General features: G+C 40.9%; 1 protein-coding gene across 2 annotated transcripts in view; it reads left to right on the top strand.

Moving 5' to 3' along the window:
- The window catches only part of Cers6 (ceramide synthase 6), a 248,229-nt gene that overhangs the window by 58,031 nt on the left and 170,107 nt on the right, over positions 1 to 20,091 (top strand). For both annotated transcript variants that reach the window (XM_027420254.2, XM_027420253.2), the window contains exons 2-3: positions 8,344 to 8,449; positions 16,387 to 16,517. In XM_027420254.2, coding sequence (XP_027276055.1) covers positions 8,344 to 8,449; positions 16,387 to 16,517 — 237 coding nt within the window. The remainder of the gene's footprint in view (positions 1 to 8,343; positions 8,450 to 16,386; positions 16,518 to 20,091) is intronic.

Here is a 20,091-nt window from a genome sequence, read left to right as displayed (position 1 = left end):
CGATTGAAATAAAGCATCAAAGCACTTGGTGACTGTGGTAGAATTAAAGGATTAGCACATTACAGAGTGGTGTTGGGCTCCCTGTACCTCACTTTTCATTTAAGAGCCAATTTTGAAATTTGAGTTGCAAGCTTGATAAGACAACCTGTCCACATGGTGGAGGTCACAGGCCTGCTTCCCACAGCTCTACTTTTGTTAGCTGGTCAGCTGGGGAAGATGAGTGACTGGAGATGTCTACACCCCATTACAGACTGAGTTATATTAGGGGCACCATCCAGAGAAAGGCATCTCTAAAAGTGCAGAGGCACTGGGTTACAGAGAATTCTGAAACTGGAAGTGATGCAAGATTGTAGCGTTAGAGAGAGATTTGTCAGAGATTTAGTCCATAGGGTAAAAAGGCAAGGCTGACACTGACAGATGCTGTTCAGACGTAACTGTGTCATTTCATAAGTGGTCTCCATAGCCTCATCCTCTTACACAAAGACAGTTTGAAAATGAATTCTTGCTCATATAGGTATGCTAGTCTCCAACGGTCCATTGACAGTTACAATGAATTCATAAGCACATCATTATTGGCAAATATCAGCTGGCTCACACCAGTAGAATCTTGCATTTTCCTGATTACGAAGGTGTTTGTCTTCATAAATATATACCAGATATATTTTTTTCTTCTTGAAACATGATTGTGTAGGGTCAATTGGGGAGAGCAAAAAGGTTCCTAAAGAGAAACAAATAAACAACTGTCACCCAATGCAATCACCTTTAGTTTCGTGTCATTGATCTGCACAGCTAAGATCTGATTTTACTTGAGTCCCATACCCAATGCAGGACTTAGGTATCTGCTACAACTATCACAGTACTTTTCTTAGGTTTTGTGTATGTGTAAAATGTAAGGGTATAGATCTTACTCAGATAAAGCCACAGTGTTTTTTTTTGTTTTTGAATTTCACAAACTTTATGGATTCTGTCTTTAATAGTGGAGCTCATGACGAAGTAATTCGAAATCTTTAGAATCCTATAAATGTGTACAAGGGACATATTTGACATTTCTTAAGTCAACTTGGAATTCCAAAGATTTCTGTTCCTAGCAGATGACATTTGGTGCCCTTTCTGTCACTGATGCAGCCTTTCAGTTAGCAGGTTGACAGATCCCTTTATTATTGCTGTTTAGAAAATCTTCATTAATCTTCTGGGGAACTTGAAAAAGCATGCACCATTAACACAAACAGTCTTTGTCAATGGTTACGTGCTACAAGGACTAGCCATTGCCCAGGGGCTTCTTCCATTTCCTTCAAGAATAGGACAAGGCTGTGTTTCAAAAATAAAATCATTAGAGTGTTTTTTAAAAAGTTAGAAACTAAAAAGATGCATGAAAAACATCTAGGCATCAGACCTTTTATTTCTTTATTTCTAGTAAGGAGAAGAATGTATTGTTAGATGTCTGAGGAGCATATGGGCTGTGTGTGTATCTAGAAGCCAACAAAAGGGGAGTGAATTCACCCTTCAGCAACGATGATTGATGTAGGAAGATGTAAGATTAAGACACGATGAAGAATTAAACTAGGAACCCAAGGGGAAGATATTAGTGCATGCGTGTGTGCGTGCATGCGTGCGTGCGTGCGTGCGTGCGTGCGTGCGTGCGCGTGTGTGTGTACATGTATACATGCACACAGATGCCACAGTTTGCATGTGGAGGTCAGAGGACACCTTGCGGGACTCAGTTCTCTCCTTCCCTCATGTGGGTCTTTGGGACTGACCTTGGGTTGTCAGCTGTGGCAGTAGGCACCTTTACTTGCTTTCTCTCTAAGGAAAAGACTTAAAAAGCAAGCAAACAACAAAACCCCTTTTGCTTTTAAATAATTGCAGGTTCACAGAAAATTGAAAGGAACAACAAAGAAGTTTCCTGACCCTTCATAGGAAGTTTCTGAATGATTTCTCAAAGGAAAATCTGCTTTGGAAGAAAGAGGCTGTGTTCAGTGGTATTATGAGCTCATTAAATCTCTGCTCACTCATAAGCCTGTGCCAACCCTGTGTTTTTCCTGTGACAGAATGAGGACCAGTGCAGACTAGAATGCCTGCTGACATGTGGCCATGTGCTTCCTTTCATAAAAAAATATGGCAAGAGTGTGAATATATTGAATAGTTGCCAAACATTGTGGTTCTGGTGTGAAATCTGCATGTATTATCTAGGTGTTCACCAGAATTTGCCATGTATATTTTATCTTTCAACTTTATAAATGTGGGAACCAGGGTTTAGAAATATTAAACAGCTTCTCAACATGCCAAGCCCAGAGTAGGTGCAGCGTTTATATCAGATTATAGCAGGAGTGTCTAACTTTTGCCTCAGCTCTGTAGCTGCAAAACCTCAGATACGCATTTTAACTTCATTGAGCTTTATGTTGTATTTCTGTAAAATAGTACTGATATTTACTTCAAAGAATTACTGGGTTTGTTTTAAAAGAATAAAATATCATGCAGTGCTTATTAGCCCATGGTAACTGTATAACACAGTTTTTAAAAGTATTTATTAGTGCCGGGCGTTGGTGGTGTACTCCCTTAATCCCAGCACTCAGGAGGCAGAGGCAGGCAGATTTATGTGAGTTCGAGGCCAGCCTGGTCTCTAGAGCCAGTGCCAGGATAGGCTCCAAAGCTACACAGAGAAACCAAAAAAAAAAAAAAAAAAAAAAAAAAAGGTATTTATTAGTCCCTGATAAGTGCCTATAATGATTGGTTCTCCTCCATTCTGACTTTGCAGTAATTATTTTCTTCTTGAAGCATCATTGTATTAATAAAATTGTAGCACATGCACTCATGTGAGATCAAGCACACACACATGCACACGCACACACACATGCACACGCACACACACATGCACACGCACACCTACTGACTCAGTCACCTGCACAGTTGTCTAATCTTGCACCTCCAGATTGCTTTGCAAAATGCTATTCTCATTAGCTTTAAAATCTGAATAATTACTGTGATGTTAACCAGGCTATACACAGATTTTTGGGTGATTATCTTTACATGTACATAGTTGGATTTCTGTCTAGCATGGTCTGGGGTGGGATATATGTTCTTTTTCATAACTGGATTTGGTTATTTCATCGATTACTAAGGGATTGTGATTTATTTCAAAGGCCTTCCAAGTACTTTCCTACTTTCAAATATATTTGCTCTTTTGGATTCACCATTAATTCTGAAAATCTATTTCTGTCTGTTCAACAACCTAAAGAACTGGAAGCAGGGTTTGGACATCACATTTCCTCTTTATTCCCATGTCACTTGGCTTGTTTCAGCACTTGACTCATGGCCCAAGCATATTTGCTTTCATCCTCTCTCTAGAGCCCTCGGGTATTGGTTTTCCTTTTGTTTGGACTTTGGGGAGAGAGGACTGGAAAGGGTTGGTGTGCTGTACAGAGAGTAAAGACAGAAGGTATGTTAGGCGCTTGTTCCTCAAAGTTAGAAACAGAATGCCCCTTCCAGTGCTTTTCTTTCTATGTTAAAATCTTCACGCAGAAAATCATTCATTCATATCTATTTGTAATATTAGTGTGCAGATTGGTTTTTGTCAACATAAACCATGACATAGCTGGGAAGCAGGAAATCTCAGTTGAGACAATCCCTCAATATGGTTGGCCTGTAGGCAAGCCTTTAGGGATTTACTTGATTAATGATTAATGTGGGAGGGCTCAGTTCCCTGAGGGCAGTGCCACTCATGGGTTATATAGGAAGTAGGCTAATCAAGCCATGAGGAGCAAGCCACTGAGCAGTGTTTGTTCCTGTCTCCAGGTTCCTGAGTTGGCTTCCCTCAGTGATGGGGTAGGACCTGAGAGTTGTAAGCTGAAGTAGACCCTTTCCTCCCCAAGGTTCTTTTCATCATAGAAACCATAACTAAGACCATTAGTATGGCCAAATCTCACAAACACTTACACACTTAGTCACAATGATAACATTTGATAAAACAGTATATATTATCACAACCAGGATAGCAAATACAAGTATAATTCAATGGTGTCATTGAGAATTCTCCAGTGTGTGTGTGTGTGTGTGTGTGTGTGTGTGTGTGTGTGTGTGTGTGTGTGTGTGTGAGAGAGAGAGAGAGAGAGAGAGAGAGAGAGAGAGAGAGTGAGAGAGAGAGAGAGAGTGCAAGAGAGAGAGTGCAAGAGAGAGAGTGCAAGAGAGAGAGTGCAAGACAGAGAGAGATTCCATTTAATTTTATCAACATGTAGATAATTTCATAACTACCATCACAGTTTCTGGTTATGCAACACACAGAATAATTATTTTAAGTAATTAGAACAATGTCATAAATCTTGGGTGTGTCTTTCAATCATAAATATCTTTGCATACATTGATCACTTTCATGTTTTATGTATACGTTTCACCGAGGTCCTGCTTATGCTTCCTTCACTAGTGTTCTGGGATGATTACTTCATGCTTAAATACAAATACATGTTGTCTATGTAAATGAAATATATTTTCATTTACATAGACAATGTAAATGAAAAATATTTTCCCAGCATTTTAGCCAAGACCAGTATTTTTCAAAGCTTACATCCTTATTGTATTTACTTTTCACTATAGTGCATGGACGTATTTTATAGATGTTTGATTTTTTTTTTTTTTTCCGAGACAGGGTTTCTCTGTGTAGCTTTGGAGCCTATCCTGGCACTCACTCTGGAGACCAGGCTGGCCTCAAACTCACAGGGATCTGCCTGCCTCTGCCTCTGCTGGAATTAAAGGTGTGCACCACCAATGCCTGGCTAGATGTTTGATCTTTTGAAAGTGGTGTTTCAGCTGTTGATAAAGGAGTTAGGTGAGCACTTCCTGCTGGAGGTGGGAGCACATGCTCCCTCCAAGGCTGTATTCACCACTGTGCTACCCACTGCCATCTGTGTGTTTCTCTTCCCCCCCTCTCTTCTCCTCTCCCCTCCCTGCCGCCTTTTCTTCTTTCTTCCCTCTCCATTTCCTCCTTCTTCCATCCCAGCCACCCCTGTGAAAGTGTTTGTGCACTTACTTTTCTTTGGTCTATCATTTAGAAACAGCATTTTTTTCCCTCTAATGGACTGTGACAGAAAGTAATAAAATTGTAGTAGCTGTGACGTGGGCTTTATTTGAAATTTAATATGTTCTGTGAAAAAAATACTGGAGATGATTCACAAATTCTTCAGAGAATAAACACAAATGAAATTTCTATATCATCCTGTCGCCGGGGATACCTATGAGGAATCAAGTTAACTGCTCTTCTCCCTTGTGTTGAGGATTTAGGGTTAACTCTTCTTGCAATGATCTATCTTAATGAAATTTAAGTATTTGCTTTTCTGTACTGGTCAAGTTGTTGAGAAAAAAACAACAAAAACAAACAAATGAAGGGATTGGGTGAGCCTACTCAAATGTTTTTTGAGGGAAATGTTGATGTAGTAGGAACAATGAGAACCGAGGCTTCTAGTACTGGAATACTGGATGCCCCTGATATGATGCGATATTCAAGGGAATTAAAAACATGCAGCCCTGTGGGCTTGGTTACACACCCATTTATCTGTCAGATACTCACCGAGTACTCACAGAATTCCGTCCATGTAAATAAGAGCATCCTATGACACAGTAACTTCTTGGAAAAAAAAAATTCATGTGGTTTTGATTTATTCTGTCTGTATTCTCTCACCATGGGCCATTTACATTTTAAATGGCTTCCCACTTTCCAGTGAGTTAAATTCTCTTAACTAATCTTTCATTTCTCTAATATACTTGCCTTGAATCCTTACTTAGAATTTGGGGTTTATCTTGGCTAGGGTTAGTATGGACAGCTAGTTATTACCTTGACCTTCCTGGGAAAGGAATCCCACCCCATGCTTGAGATATACAAAACAGAAGTGATGATGCCTTGTATTTAACTGGCAGTTTGTTACAGAGATGGGTAGGGGCAGAATCCCAAGGAGGTTTAAAGAGTGAGTCAGAAGTTGTGGAAATAGGGGACATGAGGAGGGCACAGGGGAAATCCAGTGAGGAAGAGTGGAGGCCAACCACAGGAGCATGAGGCCCAGCCTTTATATGTTAGGTCTGTCCTTTTAGCCCATTCATTTTCATGGCATGCATGTCTTCTCTCATCTTCTGCTAAGCGTTGTGAGAGTAGCCAGCAAGTAGGAAGCTTGGTTGGAGAAATAAGTTGTGGACTCAGCTGTGGTCGCTGCTCATTGAGTGATGTGCCTTTTCCAATTGAATCTTCAGATGTTACTATGTGGTTACTGAGAAGACCCAGAATTATTAGGAAAGGGGAAGGCATTACTAAGGTGTCTCAGAAAGGTTCACACTGGAAGGAACCAAGAGTGCAAGGCTCTGGAATAGGCTAGTTTTTCAGAGGCTTATAGATTAAGAAAAGGTAGTAATCCTGCTTCCACTTTGTTCCGAGAGATCCTAGTGTAACAAGCATGATAGTGCACATTTTGTGTGCATGTCTCTGGCTCACACTTACAACATGCAGTGTTCTTGTTTTCCAGTTTGGGTGAATTTCTTCATAAAATAATTTCCAGTTCACCATTTTGTCAAACTAATCTTCCTTCTGTGTCTACTATTCTTTAATCTTGTGGAGTTTTGCTAAATAAGCCTCATCTAAGGTTCACTACTGTTATGTTTTATGCATTTATTGGTTGTTGCCCTTGGCAACCATTGAATTATCTTAATAATACCCTCATATGATATTAAATTAGTGGCAGACACTCAGCACCACCACTGAAGTATTATAGAAACTTATTTTCTAGAAAGTTAGTCTAAAACATCTTGAAGGTGTAAAGACATTTTTATTATTTTTTATTTTTTATTAGTTCAAATTAGAAACAAGTTTGCTTCACATGTCAATCCCTTCTCCCTCTCCATCCCCTCCCTCCAAACCTCCCCAATCTCCCACCTCAGCCCCCTTCTGCTCCCCAGGTAGGGTAAGGCTCTCCAAGGGGGTTCTCCAAAGTCTGTCATATCATCCTGGGCCGGGCCTAGGCCCTCCCCGTGTGTCCAGGTTGAGAGAGCATCCCTCTATGTGGCATGGGATCAAAGTCCCTTCTTACACTGGGGATAAATACTGGTCCACTACCAGGGGCCCCATATGCTGAGGCCTCCTCATTGACATCCACATTCAGGAGTCTGGATCAGTTCCCTGCTGGCCTCCCAGACAGCAGTCTGGGGTCCATGTGCTCCCCCTTGTTCAGGCCAGCTGTTTCTGTGTGTTTCACCAGCCTGGTCCCAACTCCTTTGTTCTTCATTCCTCTCTCTCTGCAACTGGGTTCCAGAGTTCAGTTCAGTGTATAGCTGTGGGTGTCTGCTTCTGCTTCCATCAGCCCCTGGATGAGGGCTCTAGGAAGGTATATAAGGCAGTCACTTTATGCAGTTTTTCTAGACTTGTTCCATCCCGCCTGGGCCCTGTGCACTACACATACCCCTCATATGTCAGATGTGGGAAAAGAGGCCCCTCCTTTTCATTCATGTTGGCATGGGCATTGGCTAAGGATAAAAACAGTCAGGCTCATGCTTTTAAACACTTCAGCTTTTAACTTGTCTGGGATGGCATGCCATTTAACATTCTTCAATGCATCCTAGGAGAAAGAAGCAGGGTGGGGTGTGGGGGTGGTGACTCACAAAGCAGAAATTACAAAACCAAAAGAGATTGGGGTCCAGCATTACATACGTTGATTATGGAAGAAAAATGACTATATTTATCACCAGAGTGATGAAAAGCATATGCCCTCCATGTGAACTCAGATGTGCAGTGAGCACACTGGCATACTAACATGACTGCACCTGTTTGTAAGAAGACTGTATATTACGTCATGTATGTATGTATCTCACTTGTACACTTGTGATTTCATCCAGTGCTGCTGTTTTCCTTTTCTCTCTTAGGGTGTAAGGAATCATATATTGACCTGTGGAGTCTTGTTAGAGCTGCCATGTCTCATTAGAGTTTAAATGTTCTTTTGTTTTGTTATTTTTGTTTATTTTGTTTTGAGACAGGATCTTTCTATATAGCTCTTGCTGTCCCGAAACTCACTATGTAGCTGACCAGGTTGGCTTCATGCTTGCCGAGATCTTCCTGCATTCCAAGTACTGGGATTTAAGGCATGTGCCACCGTACTCAGCCGAGGCATTTAAATATTCTTAAAGAATTTCTCTTTTTAATGTGACTGCTGGGGGCTTCAAGTGAGGTCTGCCTTATAGTTTACCCATGTGAATGTTTCCATAAAACCCTACAAGCATTTAATTAGGATAACCTAGTCACATATAAATGATGCTACTAAGAACAGTTATAAAAAGTATAATTTCTGAAGTATTTTCTTCTTTTTTTAAAACCTTTAGGTTCATAGCCAAACCATGTGCCATAGCCCTCAACATCCAGGCCAGTGGACCACAAATTGCTCAGCCAAACGCCATTCTGGAAAAGGTCTTCACTGCTATAACAAAGGTAGGAATGTCTTCTAGGAAGTTGATTTCCCCCACAACCACCCAACCTGCAGTTGTTCCATCCCTTCTCTCCTGGGTTTTTACAATTAACTTTTCCTCCTATTGGACAGTGGGTGCTAAGAGAGAAGGTAGGTGTTATGATTGGACGCACACTGTAAATAGTAGATAAAGGACATTTGTGGCCTCTTGGTTGACTCCAGCTGATTTTACAAGCTTTCTGTGCAAAGGTCTTTAGATAGAGGGTTAGTCCAATCCAGTGCCTCTTTCAGTCTCAGGTGATATAAAGCATACAGTTAAGAGCTGGAAGGGAGTGACCAGTCAAAGCTTACAGTGTGCTGTATACATGTGTGAGAAAAAGGACCTCTTGGCTTATAGCGAGTTCCACCATACATTCCAGGGATAGTGATAGACAAACATGAACAGCAGTGAAGAAGACTTACTGTGTGAAGGAAAGAAGGAACTTGGTCGGTAGAGGTGGGATAGAAGAGATAGGCTGACAGTGCAGAACAAATGAAGAGATTAAAACACTTAGTAACAAAGGAATAAACCTATGTCTAAACTAAGAACAAGGTGAAGGGAACAGAGAGGGAGGGAAGAGGCAAGTGACTGGTACATATTTAAGCACTAAGAAGAGGAAAAGAAACATAAGAGACACTCAATCTGAAGGTTTCTCAAAAGGAAACAAGCTAACACAGAGTCCATATATCTTCCTCTCAGTCCCTAAGGTACCTACTTATCTCTCCTCACCCTTGGCCAGATAAGAAAGTGTAAGACATTCTGTCCTGTGTGTAGCATTCTGTCCCTGTCTATATCAAATGGTTCCTTTGACCCCTTTCAGTTTTCTGAAAGAATGAGACAGGTGTATAAGGTGTGATTTGACAGTGTTAAGTAAATGCTGTTCCTTTTTGGTCTGTGGTGGTAGCCGTTAGAACTGAGTCTCATATCTTGTCGTCTTCATTCCTACCAAAAGACTACAGGAGTTTTCTCTGTCCTCTGGAAAAAAAATGACATTTTTGCTAGAAAAATATGAAGAAAGATTAGGTATTCTTTTAAACATATCTGTAAGGAGTAGGAAAAGAATGAATGGAATTTTAGGGAAAGCTCTTTTTGTAGTTTAGAGGGGTGACATTGGACTGCCAAGTTCAGCCTCGTGGGACACATACCCTGTATTAGAGGAAGTAAATATTTAGAAAAGAACCTCACATTCCCATGTAGTTTACCTTACTAAAGTGAAATATCTCTCTCATTAGTCTCTGTATGTTTTTCTTAAAATTTCATCTTCAGATCAAATCCAGGCCATTATAAATGCTATGCAAGAGCCACATTCCCAGCCCTGTCAAGATGTGTTTGGTTGTAGGTTGGAGAATGTTGATGGAATAAGTACAGAACCTCGGAAATGCCTGGGGAAACTGTATCACTAAGTACATACAAACATGCTGGCTGCCATAGTCCCCTTTCCTCCCGCTACACTGGGCCCTGCAATGGGGGCAAAGTTCAGACAGGCCTTTCTCCTCTGCTATCTATAGGCCCATTGCCCCAATCCATGATGGATAGGTGACCTCCAAGGGCATCACAACCTCTGCTACAAGATTGCAAGTAGGCAAGAGGCTCACCTTAGCTAAGTCATCCATGAAGCACAGAGGTGGCTACCCTGCCCGCCCCATAGCAAGAAACCTCAGAGAGAAACAAACCCTGTCTCACATCTCCCTGTTGCCCTTGCTGGTTTCCAAACCCTTCTGGGGGAACCCCAGGCAGTAGCAATAAGTAGACTGGGGACAGAGGAAAGGAAGTAGGTGAATCCTGGGGGACAGGAGATGGGAACGGGCAATGAGTGCTTATTTGGGAGTAAGGCTCTATATGAGGCCAGATTCTTACGTGTCTGTAACATGCTCCTTTGCCTCATTAGATTTCACTTGCAAGAACACATTACATTACATTAAAGAGTCAAGTAGAATAAAGAGTCAAGTAGATATAAGCCATATAACACTAAACTCCCTTCTGAATGTGGGCCCTGCTCTATGGAACTACACTGGTCATCTTCTATGACTCTTACCTTTGACATCACCAGATGGATGGTATAGGTCATTACATTCTTGATCACTTTCTTCTGTTGGGGTGACATCTGGCCCTCCTTTCCCTGCCCTACAGGGAAAACTATCATATTTTAAATCCTACAGAGAACTTACCTCCCATCCTACAGGGAAACCTATCACATTCTAAACACCATAGAGAACCTATCACCACTAGGAAATAATTAGGATACTCAGTATTTTCCTGTTTTCTTACCTAGAGTTGGGCCTTTAGCAAGTTTCTTAACTTTTGGAGGCCTTAGAAACCTTTATGTAACATACTCACAGCCTTTCATGAGGGTCGAATAAAACAACACACAATGCACACAAATACACTGTTTAGTAAGTGGCACATCATCTATTTCAGCCAGTGTCTCCACATTTTTATTGCCTCACTAATGTGAGAGATAAAGTGCTGCTGCTGCTGCTGCTGTATTGTGTTTTGAGAGCTTCTGATTCTGGAGTTTGGGGGTGGAGCCAAAGAACCACAGTCACTAATTGCTGAGCCCATTTAAATACACCGAATGATTATTTGTCACGGAGGAATATTTTGGAGTGCCTGTCTTTTGACTGGTTTCATTCCGTCATTTGAATACATTTGAGAGGATTTTCTTGTCATAGCTGTGAAACCAGCTACCTCACTTTCCTAATCAAGTAGGCTTTCCAGCTATAAGGGTAAAAATATACAGCACTTATGAAGCGGTGTTTCGTAGTGTTGAATTATCTTTTCCTGGGGAGACACAAAAACACCTATTGACCTCAGATAAGCACCAGTATCCAACAAAAGTACAGTTTCACCAAAGTTCAGTTGGGTGAGACCAGTGGTTTTATGAGACATCCTACAGAGAGCACAGGAGAGGCATTCCTGACGAGCGTGTGTGTGTGACACACCAACAGCGGTAGTCACCACAAAGTCCCACCAGATCCCAGTGACAGCTGCATGGAAACTGCATAATGGAGTCCCAGTTTCAATTAAGCTTTTACTTCCTATATACTGGAGTACCTTACAAGATCCCTTGCAGATGGAAAGGGAATGGTGTCTGTAATCTCAAGTGAGGATGTCCTGATCCTCCTTCCCTGTGTCTAGTTACAAAGTGGAGGCAGGGGCTGCGGAAGTAGCTCAGAGGTTTAGAGTGCTTTCTGCTCTTCCTAAGGACCAGAGTTTGTTCCCAGGACTCATGTCAAGTGGCTCACAAACATCTGGAACTCCAGTTCTAGGGGATTCCAGCATCCTCTGCTCTCTCTATGTGCATCTGCAGGCACTTGCTCATGTACATGAAAGCAGGCATGTGTGAGTGCTTTCTCTCACACACATATATAATAAATAATAAATAATTCTTACATAAAGTTATACCCATATTCTCTATAATTTGTCCTCGTTTTCTTCTTTCTTAAGGAAAATGTTGTCATTAATTTTAGCTAACCAGAAGATTATACAAGATTACTGGGAAAGTTTGTTGAGTTTTGAATATATTTAAACTGTAAAACCAAGAGAAGAAGAAATGTGAGGGATGGTGTCAGAACATAGTGTTAAGAGTGTATGTTCTTACAGTATAAAAAGGATACCACTAACTCCAATTGAGCAGGAAAAGATGGTAGGAAGGTTACTGATTGCACAATCACTTAATAGTTGGGAGGCAGCTGATCAGCAATGCTGGCAAATCCGGTAGCAGTAGAGGGGTATTTAACAGTGCAGAAACAAACTCTAAGAAAGATAATACTGTTGACAAGTGTTGGGTGGGGAGGACTAGGAAAGGGGGAGGAGGAGGAAACAATGGTAATTTTACTTGTTGCCTATGTGAATTTGAGCTAGCAAGTAGATAAGAGGAAAAGTCATTAAAATTAGAAAGGAGGAGGCAATTTTTTCCATTTAAATATTCATTCATTCAAAAAGTGTTTATAAATCTTTACTATATAGGTATCAGTGAAAAAGATATTAAAGATTTTATATGTTTATGGAGCTTGTATTCTGGAAATAGACTATTATTGTATACCTTTAAAATTGAGATAACTAAGACCACACAAAAACAAAAAGAATTACACGGCAAAATTACCAGAAATGAGTGGCTTTTTATATGCAAATGATCAAACAGCTAAAAGATTATAAGAAAGGATGTCATTACTTATAATAAAACCCAAGAAGCGTAAGTATTGCAGGACTATTCATTACACTGTGTATAAAAAGTACTTGAAGAAAACTTTAAGTACTCTTGGAGGTCATCAAAGACAATTCGAACAAAGATGTTAATTAACTTTTACATTAAGTTAAGAAATTGGTGTGATTTTTTTTTTCTTGATACAGGGATTCTCATGTAGCTTTGGAGCCTGTTCTGGAACTCACTCTCTAGACCGCACTGGTCTCAAACTCACAGAGATCCCTCTTGCCTTTGCCTCCGAGTGCTGGAATTAAAGGCATGTGCCAACATCACCCGGTGAAATTGGTGTGAGCTTATTACAAATACCAAAAAGTTTATCTGGCCTTGTCTCAATTTTAGATACAAAGAACATGATATTTGTCATAAAAGTCTTGTCACATAGAAATATAAATACTTCTGAGTAAATTTCAGCACATATTACTGAGACATGGATAATAGACCAGTGGAAAAGCAAGGTGAGGTTTCAGTTGGGAAAGGAGAAGACTGCTGTCAGGATACTAGGAAACCATGTTGTAGAGGGTTAGAATCCTGCTTCCCACAGAATTCCAGTCTAGATTCAAAGTGCACCCTGAAATTGCTAAAAGGTATTTAGAATCATAATTTCTAGTAGTGATTACAGAAAAGATTGTTGATTTCAAATGTATTTTTAGTAAATAGCTGCATAGTTTTTTTTTAAAGCAATACTTTAAAACAAATGATATACTGTCAAAAACCCTTTTACAATAGAGAAAAATGTTTAATCACTCTAACAATGAAGAAGTCCTATGAATAAATTTAGAAAATGTTAATAAGTTAAAGGCGGGTAAAGCTAGGCAGTACTGGAGCTTATTTCTTCACCTGAAAGCAAAGTCTGAGTGGTTCTAAACATAGAAATAAGCTATTTCTCTCATGACAAAGGGAAAATCAAAACTACGCTGAGAATCTGGTTTTCATTTATCAGACTGGAAAAGGTGGAGATGCAAGAAGGCTTTGAGACAAGACTGTTCTTTCTTTTGAGCATTTAAACAAATAAAGTTAGTAAATCTTCAATATAAAAAATTATGAGAGCACAGAACCCTTGGACCTATAATATTAGTTCCAGGAATGAATTCCACCATTTGCTGCAACACATCAAGCTTATTGTGTGTTAAAGCAACATTTAGAGGCTTGGGTGTTACCAAAATGTCCCTTAGCAGAATAGACTAGGAAGTTGGCATTTAGCCTTACACTTCGGTGTTCTCTGAACTGATTTGGAACCCATCCAAGATATATTTTAAAGAGAAAAACCGCAAGTCCAGAGCAAAGTCCACAGTCTGCAATAATTTGTGTGATTGGGTGGGGTATATGAATATGTATTCAGTTTTGTTTATGCAAAATAACCCTGCCCCCCCCAAAAAAAAGATTGGCTGTGGTTTCCTGTCAAAGGAAGAAAGGGGACTGGGATAACAGGGATGGTATTGGAATTAGATGGTTTTTAATTTGTGAATTGTGAACCTTAGTTTTTTTTTTCTCCCACCACTAATAAACTCAGAGATAAGAAAAAAAAATATTTTTTTGTTGTCTCTAGGGCTGCGCCTCCTTCCTGAGTGGTTCTTGCCTATTTGTGGTCACTGATGCAGACAGTATCATTTTCTTCAATGGTGTAGCCACTGGGGGACTAGTTAGGAACAAGAAATTTAGAGGCAAAATAAGGAAGAGAGTAGAGGGTAGTGGGGGTGAATATAGTCACAATATGTTATATCTGATATATATATATATATATATATATATATATATATATTAAGAAAAATATTCATTTTTATAAGGTAGACTATAACCAGTATAGGCAGTGACTCCCCCTGCCTCTCTCATATTTCAATTAAGAAAGACATAAAAGGAGATTGTGGATTCTCTTATTACCACTGAAAGGAACTCGGGCACCTGCCCAGCTGAAAGTTGGCAAGTTGCATTTATAGGGACAAGATCAGAACACTTTGTAACTGGATGCTCTTTGCTGTGCTTTTGGGGTATGTGTCTGTCTTAGTTGAATCGGGCCACCATGATAGAATGCTGTAGACCAGGGACTTAAGCAACAGACATTTAGCTTTCATATTTGTAAAGTCTTGTGAAGTCTGGAAGTGTGAGATCTGGGTGTCCATAGTGCCAGTTTCTTGGGGTTTTGGAGGAGAGGGAAGGAGTGAAGAGAGGGGGAGGAAGAGGAGGTAGGAAGGAGGTAGTGGTGCTATAGCAGCCAGACCTCACTGTGAGAACTCCACCCTTGTGACCTAGCCTCTCCCCAGAGGCTTCACCTCCTCACTCAAAGGAGAGGCTTTACAGATGAATTGTTGAGGACACAGACCCCTTGAGTTGCTGAAATGCTTTTAGGTCCTATGTATACATTCTGTTATGGCCCAGCCAGCGTGTCTTCTCACTCCTTCCTTTGGTTATTTCCTCTGATAGTCAGGACTAAAGTAAACAATAAATAATGGAATGGGGCTCTCTTGGCCGGTTTCGTTTATAGTAGGTTCTCTCTTGTGACTGTTGAAGAGAGGAGAGAGAGAAAGAAGACAGCTGACAGGTGCTCTGTTTAGCATATATTTTCACAGCCCTTGTCACAGTTACCTGGGAGTTAATAAACCACCCTTGTTTGTATTGATAAAGAGACCAAGGCTCAGAAAGGCTAGTGGGGTGAGGAACTGGGTCTATGCCTATCACCACACAAAGTCCCTTAGCCAATACACAGTGTTAGTAAAACTAGGTATGTGGTGTGGATCAAAGGGACAACAAAGGATTAAGACCAGGCTGGTGAAGCCCATAGAAACAGCTGACCTGAACAAGGGGGAGCTCTTGGCCCCCAGACTGATCACTGGGAAACCAGCATGGAATTGATCCAGTCCCCATGAATGTGGATGTCAGTGTGGAGGTCTTGGAAATCTATGGGACCTCTTGTAGTAAATCAGTACATATCCCTAGCATAGGAATAATGGACTCTGTGAGCCCATTCCATATAGAGGGATATTCCCTCAGCCTAGACACACAGGGGAGGGCCTAGGCCCTATCCCAAAGGATATGACAGACTCTGAAGACCCCCCCCCCCGCCATGGAAGACCTCACTCTCCCTGGGGAGCAGAATTGGTATGGGATAGGTAGGGTGTTAGTGGGGCGTAAGGGAGGAGGGAAGGGAGAGGGAACTGGGATTGACATGTAAAACAATCTTGTTTCTAATATAAATAAAAATGTAGGAAAAAAAGGGGGAGGGATGACAAAGGAATTAAAGGTGAGGAATGTGAAGATTGGGAAAGAAGACTAGAGAGAATAAATGCATGTGGACACCTTAGCTGATACATTTTAGGATTTTCTGTGCTTTTTATTCTTTCTACATTATCTGTTTATAAGATAGGTCAATGTACTTATTTTTCTCTCTCTGAGAAGGTGAACTATTTGTTGATGTCTATAAATTTGTCCCTTGAAGGCTGACGGAACTGGCTTAGCCAGCTGACTGGTTCATCCTCTCTTGGTTGCTTTATAAGTATTTCCTGATAAGAAAATTCGCAAGATGTCTTATTTTTCTTTCTTGTTTCATAATGAGCAATCTAGGTATTATCTTAGTTCATGCCTTGAATGGATGGGCTGTCAGTCATAAATATTGAAATGTAGGCAGTAGAAAATAGAGGGGAAATCCAAGCACATAAAACTTGTAAATGGTGTGAGTAAAAAATGGATGAGAACGGTTTTCCTGGTGCCTTGTTTCATAGCATCCTGATGAGAAGCGATTGGAAGGGCTCTCCAAGCAGCTGGACTGGGATGTTAGGAGCATTCAGCGCTGGTTTCGACAGAGACGCAACCAGGAAAAACCCAGCACCCTGACCAGGTTCTGCGAGAGCATGTAAGTTCATTCTTCTAAGTTTTAAAAAGAAAAACCTGCCTCAGTCTTCATGCCAACCCAGACATGAAGAACAACAGATGTTGGCAGGTTCCATCAGCCTTCATAAAGAATGACACCTGGTGGAAAAATGGATCAGGAAAATCTGAGGGAACAGTAGTTGGTCAGGATTTGGGATTTCCAGTGTGGATCCAGTAAATAAACTTTACTTCCTAATGCAGTTCCTTCAAGGAAATAGATTTGAAGGCCTTCCATGGTGTTTTCAACCAGTCATCTCTGAAATCAAAAGGCATTACTCCTACATTTTGAATTGAGTAGACAGAATTTTATCAATATATATTTTCTGCTAATAAAAACTGAGATTTTCAGATACGTTAATCAAGGGAAAATAACAAAAGTCCTACATTCCAAGAGATGTAAGAAATAACTATTCTATTAATGTATAAATTTTAATGAGGCATTGCTTAATGGTAGGGAATATAATGGAAGTCTCTTTTGCTTGCAGAATATGAATTTCATGGCATGTAAACTATGTGCTAATAAAGATGTTTAAAAATAATAAAAGAAGGTCTGGGCAAAAGGCTCACTGGGCAAAAGGGTAATCTGAGTTCAGGTTCCCAGCAGTCATGGGAAAGATGGGTATGGTGTCATGCATATGCAATCCTAGCACACAGGAGGTGGATCCTGGAGCCTGTTGAATGAATGACCTTGTTTAAAAAAAAAAATGAGGTGAAAAGTGATTGAGGAAGTCACCTGCCAGACATCTATTTCACACCTTCACATGTTTGCACAAGTACATAACCCATACACATACTTCAGTGCATGAGTACCAGCACACACACACACACACACACACACACACACACACACACACACACACACACACACACACAGAGAGAGAGAGAGAGAGGAGAGAGAGAGAAGAGAGAGAGAGAGAGGGGGTGAGAGAGAGAGAGAGAGAGAGAGAGAGAGAGAGAGAGAGAGAGAGAGAGAGAGAGAGAGAGAGAGAGAGAGAGGAATGTACTATGATATCTTCAGATGGTGATACTGGATACACTTAAGAAAATCAAAGGAAGATCTAAACATCCAGCATTTCCCCAGCTAAGATCAGACTCACCCAAGAGTCCTGTGTGGACTTCATCTTAGGAATGTAACCATTGCTGTGTGTCCAGTCCTTTCTCTGGGAGCTTTGGCCTGACATCTAGTTATTTCAACAGTGGTGCCATCGGACCAGCACTTAGTCACAACCCTTTCTATTTTGAATTAGAGTTGCATTTTTCAGGTTTGTCTTTCAGTTGCCCAAAAAGTGTTTTTGACATTGCATGATTGAGACTGAAAGCATAAATGAGATGCAGATTCGAACCGTAAGCTCCTGCCATTGAATGAATGGATGAGTGAATGAATGAAATGCAGACTCATGCCATAAGCTCCTGCAGCCGGGTACATATGAAGAGAATAAATGGGATCATCAAGAGGGTAGGATATTTATAAAATCTCAGGAAAAAAAAACAGGTAGATAAACCTGTGAACTGCTTCTCATACATAAATTTAGTAGCCGTTCTTAGCAGGATTATGTATCTAGGCTGTGATCAGCAGCTGAAATTTCCCCTTGATTTGGTCTTTTGTCCTATTTCCAGAGGGCCTGGGCTCCATCATAGTCTGTGAGTCTGAGCAGAAGCCAGGTTGAACTGCAGCATGTGCTCAGGTTATCTGCTCACACTCCCTGGTTCAACTCACTCCTTTGGTAGCACAGTGTGTCCTCTTCTATAACTGATCTGATTATCGTTTTCTTTTTAAACACAAACGCAGATAGGCAACAGTAACCCAGGAGTCTTGCTAAGGCATAGAGTCTGTTTCCCTGCGTGTGGATAGGCAGCTGAGGTTCTGATCTTTAAGGGGTCTGTAGCTTAAATTGTGCGTCACATTCTACATAGCAGTAACCACTGGATTCATGTCTGTGTCTTTCCTTAGATTCACTGAGTCTTGTTCCGTGTACCCTAGTGAATTTTCATGTTACCTTTAGTTTGAAATACTTTTAAAGGAGTCCTCGAGGTGTACAGGCAGAATTGAAGGGAGGACAACATGTAAAGCACATGTTATGATCTCTACCCACAAGTAACTTATCGGACACTTGTCAGACAGATAAGACCTGAGTATGCATGTACTGGTTCATGGCCCACATTAAATAATAGTCAGATGTGTGTGTTAAATGATTGATATGAACATAAAGATCCAAACACAAAGATCAGCTGTTGTAGGCATGTGGGCCTTTTTTGGGGTGACCACTGGGTCAGCGCTGCACGGTCCATGTGTATAACCCGGTGATGATGAACTCTTCCTGGACACTGTTGTTCGCTTCTAGGTTGGCAGTAGTTCTGTCATGCCAATAACTGTTGTTTACATTCTTCCTGTGAATTCTAATGCATTTCTTCTCCAGACCTAATCTCCAACTCCTTTCTTTTCTTACTCTACCTTATTCTCTCCAGAAATCATTTCCTCTCAACATCTGCTTCCTAAGCCGTGTGTTCCCAGTACAGATATTTCTACCAAGGTATCATTCTGTTTTCCACGACATCTTGTTTTGCTACTGTGATAACTCCCAAAACATCATTCTAAAATATCCCCTCCACACAGCCTGTTGCTTTAAAACTTTGGTGATTTTTCTACAACTGAAGGTTCAGTATTAGATTTCTTATCCTGATAACCAGATTCTGGCCTTAGCCTGTTGGAGGTCAGTCCAAATGACCCCTTTCATCCATAGGACTGGGCTTCATTGCCGATGCCTTATTCACGTCCCTAATGCAATACACCTAGCCTCAGATACCTGAGACTTCTGGTTGCCCTTTTGTTCCCTACCAATTCCTTAAATCCTAGGCACAGACCAAACAAAGTATGGCCTGACTCATTGGTCTGGACTGAGCAGTTTCTTTTGAATTCTTGAGCACTTAATGCAATTATTGATGTTTAAAACTGTAATCTCACTGGGCGTTGGTGGCGCATGCCTTTAATCCCAGTACTCCAGAGGCAGAGGTAGGAGGATCTCTGTGAGTTTGAGGCCAGCCTGGTCTCCAGAGTGAGTGCCAGGATAGGCTCCAAAGCTACACAGAGAAACCCTGTCTCGAAAAACCAAAAAAAAAAAAAAAAAAAAAAAAAAAAAAAAAAACCCAAAACAAACAAAACAACAACTGGAATCTCCTCCTGCTTTGTGTGATGACTTAACTGTTCTTAATCTGTTGTTTCATAACTGACAGTTAAAAATTTAAAAATCATGCAGACTGCCGGGTGGTGGTGGTGCACGCCTTTAGTCCCAGCACTCGGGAGGCAGAGGTAGGCGGATCTCTGTGAGTTCGAGACCAAGTTGGTCTACAAGAGCTAGTTCCAGGACAGCCTCCAAAGCCACAAAGAAGTCCTGTCTTGAACCCCCCCCCAATAAAAAAAAGAAAAAAAAAGCATGAGGACCACACACATTCTCCTTAGCCTTTCCCATAGCACAAAGACTCTACCAACTATTAACTGATGGTGGCTTAAAATGGCATTGTTCTGGAAGGAGTCACTGAGCTTACTAACCATGTGGCTC

Source organism: Cricetulus griseus, chromosome 6 (genome assembly GCF_003668045.3).
Source record: "Cricetulus griseus strain 17A/GY chromosome 6, alternate assembly CriGri-PICRH-1.0, whole genome shotgun sequence".
Lineage (NCBI taxonomy): Eukaryota > Metazoa > Chordata > Mammalia > Rodentia > Cricetidae > Cricetulus > Cricetulus griseus.
The sequence above is the reverse complement of the archived record's forward strand: the minus strand, read 5'-3'. Positions and strand labels throughout refer to the sequence as shown.